Source organism: Barbatula barbatula (genome assembly GCF_947034865.1).
Source record: "Barbatula barbatula genome assembly, chromosome: 18".
Taxonomy (NCBI): Eukaryota; Metazoa; Chordata; class Actinopteri; order Cypriniformes; family Nemacheilidae; genus Barbatula; species Barbatula barbatula.
The window spans coordinates 3,097,339-3,107,491 of NC_136781.1; the positions used below are offsets into that span (position 1 = coordinate 3,097,339).

General features: G+C 37.0%; 1 protein-coding gene across 1 annotated transcript in view; it reads left to right on the top strand.

The window, feature by feature from the left end:
* Positions 1-8,859, top strand: part of cplx1 (complexin 1) — a 33,426-nt gene extending 24,567 nt beyond the window's left edge. The window contains exons 3-4 of the mRNA XM_079479814.1: positions 2,436-2,611; positions 5,109-8,859. Coding sequence (XP_079335940.1) covers positions 2,436-2,611; positions 5,109-5,306 — 374 coding nt within the window. The 3' untranslated portion in view covers positions 5,307-8,859. The remainder of the gene's footprint in view (positions 1-2,435; positions 2,612-5,108) is intronic.
* Positions 8,860-10,153: the final 1,294 nt, after the last annotated feature.

The following is a 10,153-nucleotide window of genomic DNA, read 5'->3' on the forward strand; positions in this document are numbered from 1 at the left end:
ACAAATACACAAAAATCGAATGTATCCTTTTTGCGCTGGCTATACAAGACTATGAAGAAGAGATCTACTTCAGGGACTGTGGTGTGGTCTGCACGAGTGGCTGAACAGTAGCTATCGCTACACAGCACAGAGTTTTCAGAGCGCCGCTGTCTCACGCGGCGGCACAACGACTTTGTCACAATCAGATGAGCTAATTAGCCTCAGGAGCGCAGATTAACAGCGCATGCTGCAGAGGAACTGAAACCAGAGCCAGTGCCGTGCAAGAGAAAACCGCTCTAATTAAAAACAGACCACGAAAAACACTAGAGTTCAAACGGCAGAGCAGAGCGATCGCCTGTGAGCTTCAAAAACTTTACTTTAATAGAAAGCTGAAAAATTATTTTAAATGAATTGGCACTGCATGTGTTGATGGAGTTTTTCATGTTTGAAAGTTTCCCGTTCAATCATTTTCTTTGGTTTGGCCGGAATCGTGGACCGGAATTTCTATTTTTTTTATGATGTCTCCAGGCACTTGACTGCGATGTAGAGTAAAAATGCCTTCAAAACATCGTTCACTTTCAAATACACTCATTTTATGTTCACACAAACCTCAAATGTCATCCATAACTATTCATTCCTGGTATAAATACATACACCATGTGAAACGTTTCAAAAGAGCGAAACACATTTTCTGGGGCAGCGCCATTTGTATCTTTCAGATGTTCCTCTAGAAGATATTCTTGGAGAATACACACCAGCTATTCTCATTTCAAATCTTGCGTTTGCTAAAGCTATTCAGTGCTGAGATATTCTCAAAACTCCAAAAGAGTGGTAATTCAGAACGACAGCTCTCTACAAAATCTCTAAGTTTCAGCAAGATTTCAGTTATGTCAGCTAAATCTGTCCCTGGATGCCTTGGTGGGTTGTATTTTCACCACCTCTCTCCAGAGCACAAAACCTGCTCAACAATGCAGATATGATGAGAAAAAACATCGCAGGCTCATAAATAAGTCATAAATCTTTAAATCCGAAATGCTAGTCGATACACATCTCTGCTGGCCCAGCCCTCATTAAAATCAATTTCTAGATAGCGGGAAATCTGAGACCATGTGTCACGCAGGCTGAACGCAGACCACACGGGCTGTTGGTCGATGGCATTGTGCCGCCCTCAACTGCTGATCCGAGAGGAACAAAACTCTTGGACTGAAAACAGAACCCTTCATGAATTCACATGCTGTTCTGTCTCCCAGCACAAACCTACGTGACATGAATACATATTGCATGAACTTGGATAACTTCAGTTCTGCCAAGTAAACCCAACACAGACACAAAGGTTATGGGGGGACAGCAAGTACTGTAGACTTTTGATTTTAACTTCAAATCAAAAGTATCTAAGGTATTAAACTGATACAGACATTAATACTTCATTTTAAAGAACGTTTGGCAATCTGCTCGCCACTTGTATGGTATTTTTTCAGCAGATGTTATAAATTCATAATTTCTTTTTCAAAAACACTAAATGAAAAGTGCCAAAGAGTTTACGGAAAAGCTAGCTTTGTAGGCATATACTGTGTAGTACCACACCAGGAAAATATTGTAGTACATTAGCATAAAGTATCAAGCACTCACCTAGTTTAATGAATTATTTTTTCATTTACTGTATAATAAGAAACTAATGTACCTTTACGGTCCTTTTAAGGCAGGTCAACTCGCTCATCTTGATTAGTCCTGCACGAGACTATGGAACTCCACATATAGACTCAAGTTTCAAACAAAAGACGCGTAGCGGCCTTAAAACTAGTGCTTTCAACTTCATGCAGGGTCGTGCAGACTGATCGGCGCACGACAATAGGGCAATTCGCAAAAAACATCTGTATTTTACAAACTGGTGCAGTAAATGCTTTTCTGTTCTCCCCAAACGTTCTCTATATGCTGTACAGCTTGTATTGTCCTTAAGAGATGCCATTTGTTGGCTGCTCATTAAGACTTATAGGCACTTTTCTAGTGGAAAAGAAGAATTATCCCCTCATTAACAAAAGTAATCCTGCCTCAACCAAACATCACAAAATGTTGCATAAGTACGGTTTGATAAACAGTAAAGAAATAGAAAATCTCACATATTCACATTGTGGATTGTTAACAAGCGACTGTATGATTGATGAACAGAACCAGATACGATCAGAACTTATTATCTGGTGTCGAAATCCCTCAATTCTCATGGTCATAATGGAGCCCCTTTGTGGTAATGTTCTGACCCATTGTCCTCATCGTGGGGCCTGTCCTACTTACATCCGACTCACAAAGAGAGCAGTCGCCATTGAGGGTATTTATAAAAGAAACTGGATGACAAACCGATCGACCTTGTGCTGGAGGTCATTCTCAAAATGGAGCCTTTCTTGCAGTTCATGGATTCTGTTGAGTGATTTTCTGTTCCTTTTTCTTTCTCTCTCTCAAAGGGGCGACCAAAGACATGGGCAAAATGCTGGGGGGCGAGGAGGAAAAGGACCCTGATGCCGATAGGAAGGAGGAAGAAAGACAGGAGGCCCTCAGGCAACAAGAAGAAGAGAGGAAGGCGAAGTATGCAAAAATGGAATCAGAAAGAGAATCGGTTCGACAGGGCATCAGGGACAAGGTAAATTTTAATTAATTTCATGAAATATTAATTTACAATAATAACCGTCAGGATGTTCAAATGACCCTAGGGCACATATTTTCATACATTTAGATTGACGCAGGTGTCATAGTGTAGACATATTAATGATGAACCCTTGAAACATAAACCAAAAAATATCATTATCATTCTGTGACAAATTTACCTAAATTGACATTATAATGTTTTTATAATGATCTGTGTGATTTTAGAATAATTCTTACAGCATGCAAACTCACACAACAATAAATAAGTCATACAGAAATTATTTTTATACAACGACTTTGGCATTTCATACTTGCTGAGCTTCAATGAGTCATATAAAGAATGCAAATGATTTATATTAGTCAGACAATTTGGATTTTACACATGCATACTGTTGCTGTGTGTACTGCATACAAATATCTGCAAATATAAGTAATTTTGCTAATACACTTAGGTGTTTTATTTAAACATGATGTCCTGGCATATGGGATTTGAGGTCAACAACAATCACATTAATACAAAACGTAAGCGGTGTCGTACTGTATTGTTGGGTGTTTTTCCTTATGTGTTGGACTTTTTTTAGTGGTAGACTGCATGTTACTTTGTGGAAAGTTTCAGTTGAGTGGTATTTTGTGCAGCGGGATGGATGGGCCATGAAGCATGCTGTCAACCAAAGGAATTGGAAAAATAGCAGTCCAACTCTGGCAAGCACTATTATAGAGAACGCTGAGAAGTGGACTGACTTTTGCTTGATAATATATGAAAGTATATCACATCATTGAACTTTTTAGTTTGTGTTACTTTTTATCATAGTTTTAGGATGTTTAGTTTATTGTCATATTCTATAAACAACTTAGACGGTCATAGTATACAGTGGATAGTACACCATTAAAACGAAAACAACTTCAGCCCATTAAATTTAAGGGCATCCTTAAATGTTGCTCTTAAAAAAACTACGAAGTACAAATAGCAATCGTTTAAATATGACATTAAATGACACTCAAGTCAGTACTAAAATAATTATTCTTTGCAGGCCTGGCATTCATAAGTTCATCATGATAATTTACTCTGGGCTTCTGAGACTCACAGATTGTCTGCATGGCTTCTCAAAATGGTGGCTGATCTCCTGCGAGCTTACTCGGTTTGACTAAAACAGATACTCTTATGCAAAGCCATGTTGAGACGATGGGAGGCCAAAGAAGGCATGTTTCTCTTCCCATAAGCCTTCACCCCACGAGTCTAATTTACCACACGGATTAAGGACGAATCTCCACATTCAGTTAAAAAACGTGACTGAAATACTGAGAAAAGTCTTTGGTTCGCCAGCTGAACTTCAGGGTTTGCCAAGCACTCCCTTTAAGTATTACTCAGACTAAGCTGTGTTAATAAGATGCCATAAGTACATAAGTGACAAAATGTCAGTCCCGGTGGATGGTTTCAGAAAAGCAGGAAAATCGGTTGAAATTTGCCGTTGCTGAATATGTGAGCAATTTGGTGTTTTTTCCAGTTGTTGGAGGTAGAAATGTTCCATAATTAAATTCACTGGGTAACATTTTGTCTGTCAGTTTGTTCATCATAGCAAATGTATAGCATACACACACACACACAAATATATACAGTATACAAATGCATAGTATAACGCAATGTAAGTCGCTTTGAATAATAGAATCTGCCATATGCATAAATGTACATTTAAATTTAGCAACAGTGACAAAAAATGCATTGCATGAGGAAATAAACAGTGCTTTGATTTACTGTTTGTGAATTCTATTCAATGCAGTATAAGTTTAAACACTACAAAGCATGTAAAACAACAAGATTAATACTATGTAATGCACTCTTTACTTAATTTTGTAGATTCATCTTTAAGTAAAATGACAGTGCTGTATGTATCCAAATGGGCAAAGCAGTAGATTTAACAAGCTGTCATTTTAGCTTCAGACCCTTTGGGGGTGAAACAGAACAAATGAACCATTTGTCATCTAAGCACTTCTCTAATGAAGTGGATTTCTCTGCCAATATTCGGGACGGTATTTTAAATTAGCACATTTGCAAATGAGAAAGTGTCTGTGATCTGAGATTCATTACGCTTACTGTCTGAATCAAATAATTATACAGACTTGCCACATGGCAGGCTGCCAAACTTTAACCAAAGGTACATAGTGAATGCCGTCCAATTTGAACGATCCCCAAATGAACACCCGGTTTATGAGGCAATCTAAAATCGAGGGTAGTCGAAATTGTCCTATGCTCATCCATCTGTACTCCAATCAAGAGGATACGGACCATTGTCAGGGTGGACGCAGTATTTAATTTGACAACAAGACTATTAGGAAAAGAAATATAGTCAGGTTGCACTGTTGCATTGTGCATTAACATATCAAGCAGAGGGATGCTTTTACTTTTCGTAGCACTCAGACTTTTAATTTGAAAATAACAAAAGGTCACGTTCTACAAAAAAATGATGATGACGTGATGTTGTTTTACCTTTCAGTATGGCATCAAGAAGAAGGAGGAGAAGGAGGCAGAGGCCCAGGCAGCCATGGAGCAGGCGTCCGAGGGCAGTTTGACCCGTCCCAAGAAAGCAATCCCAGCCGGCTGTGGAGATGAGGAAGAGGAGGAGGAAAGCATCGTGGATACAGTCATGAAGTTCCTGCCAGGACCACTTCAAGATATGTTTAATAAAAAGTAACATTTGTCACAATGAGTCGTCGCTATACATAAACCATGTCATAAAATCCACCTTCTCTTTCCCTTTCTCGCATTTGTTCTAAGATCTCTGGACTCGACCCGTGTGCCATAACATCGTCTTTAACTGAGGGGTATAAACCTTTGTGACATTTTTGGGATTGAACAAATGAAGAAAAATGTGTGGAGCAGATTTGTTGCATATGCATGTCTACTGCACATTGGTTTCCTGTTCAAAGACAAGTTTAATGCCCCAGTGTCCAGACCTTAGAGCAAATATCCTCCATGCTTCATTTATTTTGTTTGTAAATAGCAAATGAAAAAGCTGTACGTGAATACAGATAGATAGATATATATCGATATATATCGATATGCACATATATATAGATATATATAGAAATAGAAATAAACAATGACTAAGAGTAAAAGCCATAATTTTATCCTGGAGAGATCTCTCCAGATCATATCATATTTTGATCGTTGCTCTGTTATAGAGTTTTATTGATAAATCCATGTGGTGTACTTGTAAAATAGTCTTTGTGACATTTCATTTGATGTTCATTCATCAAACTGGCCTACCAGCTTTCAGTCATCGTGAGTTTTAACAAGATTCATTTGACTCAAAACTGTACTACGAAAGACAACTTAACATTATCACACATTGCTTTGCTTTTTTCTCCAAGCATGCTAACAATATTTTGTTTATCAGTATGCTCCCTGTATCCCATTTCATTGGCCATTTCAGGTGAAATACACTGAAATTCGAGGCAATAACTCTGGTTTTGGATTTTGTTGTCCGACAGACAAGTTAAATAGCATATTGGTCTATCTCTGTAGTTCTTCCTAACTCTACGTCCCTCATTATGTTGTTACACACACACATGCCAGACTTTAACAGACAATGGATTTGATCGATTCATATGGAATAAGATACATATAGCTAACCGGGCCGAAGCAAGATGTAAACCGTAGAGCAAGATGTTACTATGAATTGTCTTGCGTTTACAGAATGTTAGGGGTGACCTTGATCACGTTTAACCACAATTGGATCAATAGGGCTATATATAATCTTCATCTTCACTGCTGTACAGTAAAATCTAGTTTTTTTGGGTCTACATTTATTTACGTTAGCTCTCACAATGAGGTTGTGAGCACATGTTACGTAAACAGACAGTGACATTGGTGCAATATTCGTTTAAAAATGAAGATGTCCTGTGTCAGTTGACGATGGGCAACCGAACCCAGATCAGCAATAACAGGCAATCTTCAAGACTATATGTTAAGCTTATTTGCTAGCGAATGTTTGTGTGCAAACGTGGTGTTGTCTTCCTAGTTTCAGTCCGAGAAAATACTACTGAGCTTAGTAAAAGAAGAGAAGAATGTTGCAGGATTTCTTACTGCTGGTCACTTGAAATTATTTTTGAGAATGGGATGCTGCTTCGCTACTTATTCATTTATGCATTATAAGAACTGTCAAAGTTAACTCGTTAAGGTGTGTGATAACGTTTATCAGGTGTGTTTTTAGCGCAGGTGAAACCAGTACAGAATGCTGTTGTGTACGTTGCAAAATTATGAGCGTCATAAAATGCAGAACCTAAAAAATACACACAGGCCTGTTATTTAGTTTTGTAAATGTATGTGCTAATGATTTACATTTGAAACATTTTCCAAAGGATAACTATTAAATGACAGTTCACAGCTCTGGTAAGCTTGCTTATTGCTAGCTTATGTATGATGCTGTTTCTTGAGAAAATCTCATTTGAAAGAATCAGGTCGCTTTTTGTTTCTTTTTGACTTTTAAAAGAAAATGTTTGTGTGCTTTAATAAGTATGGTTGTGTTCTAATTTTACGGTGTCCAACTTTTATGTCCTGTTACTGAACTATTTATTACAACACTCACAGATCATAAGTCTGATCATCAAGGTGTATTTGTAAATGAACATCATAGGCAAATTGTGTGATTCAGAAAAATACAGAAAGGAATTTGTATTATGCTGCCATTGTATTGCTTTGAACATTCCAGATATTCCAGACATTCCATCTCGTCCATGCCATCTTGAAGAATCACGTGGCTAATACTCAGCCGCAAGTTCACGTGAATATGAATGAAAAATGTATTCATTGTCTCTAGAAAGCGTTAAATGAGCTGTGTTCCGAGAGTACATCTCTCAGTTTAATTTTATAGCACATAGTCAAAGTGATGTCATAGCTATCTGTCCTGCCAGCTTATACCACAAGCAACAAAACGTTCGACATTTATCGATGTTTGTGAAATAAATGTGCTTGCAGATACAAAGTGTGTCCTTCTACAGCTGAAAAAATAGTCAGTTCCTAAGATGCTTAATTTATGAGAAATTGAATTAGCTATCAATCATCCTGGAATGTGTTTCAGAACTTACTGCCAATGTAGTTACTATTTCTGCGTTCACATGGCAACTACGTGACTTGTACCACATCTGGATAAATGAGATGTGACCCTCCATGCAAAAGCATCTGCTAGGATTTAAAAAAAAACACATACAAGAGTTTTTACAAAGACGAGTTTTACAAAAGTCTCAATGTGTACTTTACAACCGACGGACGCCATTTTTAGAGCACAAACTACGTAGTTTAATGGTTTTTTATATGCGTGAATAAACTGCCCTCGGTTTTAGTCGATCTCATTGTGTCGACTATGTGATGTGGTGAATTTTCATTGGCTGCACTAACAATTAAAAACTGCCCAAAGTCCATGATATCACCCATCCAATCATCGCTTATGTTTTTATTAAACCAAAGAGTGTTTTTATGGTGAGAATGCCATTAGTTGTCGTTTTAAAATTATTCATAATATTTTAGATATTGTGCTCTTATTTTGACATCATTTTACATTTTTGGTCATTGATCTAAATTAGATTCCTAAAACAACGAATTGATCTCATAGATTTGATCAACGTTCTAAAATACATTTTGTTTTCAAAATATACATTTAATGAAATACTCTTTAACAGAAAACTAATTATAACACAGTCACGTTCTGATGCAGAAGAACAGCTCTGTAACCCATTATTTTTAAAACTCGATTTAATTCAACATTCACTCAATGTCACTTTCTCTCTCAGATGCTAATGATGATACTGCCTAAAACAGTAATGTTATAATACTATTCCATTGTTGTTATCTGAATGTAAGTGTCTGTTGTTCTATTGCATCGTCCTACGCGGTTTCCTCTGTGTTGCAAAGATATCTGGTTGTGATTTTCCATCTGTAATCTGTTTTCCTGTCTCCTGGTGGTTGTATTTTGAGAAAAAATGTTTCTTATTTGGTGTATTTTTTTAAGTCACTGTCGATTCTCTCGCCCATTTTTCTCTCTCTCTTCGTTGATGAACTGTATGCATGCATATGATGTGCACTGTACGTGAGGTTGTAACTGGTATTTCTGTGTGTCCTGTGTGTTTACCGAGCGCTTCACCTGTTGGCCTCACTGCATGCCGTTATAGACAGATTTTAGACTGTATACATTCCTGCCAAATGGAATCACCACAAACGGAAAATAAAGTGATTTCATATCAGTTTTTTATGGTTGTGTGTTTCTGCTTTCTGAAAATCTTTCATGTATTTGGTTGAAAAGAAGAAACGACAAATTAATAAGATTTGCGTGTGTCCCTGTAAATATTTTACATAGCAAATCCTGTCATGATTCTCGTGGTGAGACACAGAGAGAGGACCCAGGTGCAGACAGCGGGTAAGGGGTTAACAAATAATTTAATAAATAATAAAACAAAGACCCACGAGGGGGTAACCGAACAAAACATGGATACAATAACATGACTAAGACTAACTACACAAAGACTTAACATAAACTCAAAACAAGAACTACAAATACACTGAACTAGACTTGACAAGACACATGGACTCATCACACAACCACAATGAACCAGCACAAGACAGAAGACACAAGGGCATTAAATCAATAACGAGGGTAACGAGAGGATGGGAACAAAGACGAGACAGGAGAGAGAGTATGGAAGGCCATAAGAACAATAATTGCCTCTCTCCACACAAAACATGAGGTTCTGTCATGATCCTGCCACTACACTAAGAGAAACATGACATGATGCAGCAGAATCATGACAAAATCCAATATGTGGATCCAAAAAAAGTCATGCATGTGAGTTCTTTCCTTTTTTGTTTCATATTTTTTTAGAGGCTGTTCTACATTTTCCGACACATTTGAAAATTCAATAAATTCAATAAACATGAAAGGGCTCTGAACAAAGTAATCTGACTCATTCAAAGAAGAATTGGATCCTCTTTTTAAAAAGATTAATCTGGATATAACAAAAAAAGTGTTAAAGGACTGCAAAAATATTCGGGGGCTTTCTTCGCAGTTGATATAAATTTGTACATATAATAGTGGCAAATAGTGATTTCCAGAGAAAAGAATAAACCAAATATCAAGTGTAGGCTATGTGTGGTACAAAATGGACAAAAAAATCAAATGCATTTAAGCATTTGGCAAAAAGACAAACAGCATTTCAGAGAATATGTTTTCGAATTACCAAAGAAAAATGAATTGAAAATCCAAAAGCTATGGAAATAAAGCATACATCGACAAAGGTTTTACCATTTATTAACATTTTGTAACAATTTGTTGAATCCTCTGTTGTTTTTTACTTCTCTTGCTTGCCAAGATTTCTTACATTTTTCTCAAAGCTCAGTTTCATTTTACAACTTCACAGCACTGAAAAGTTTTGTTTCTAAATCTTTAGGAATTTATTTGAATAAAGAGTGATTTAGATTTTCGCACAATACTGTTTCATCTTAATAGAGTTCAAATTTATCTAGAAAGAAAACCTGGGGGTGAGTAGA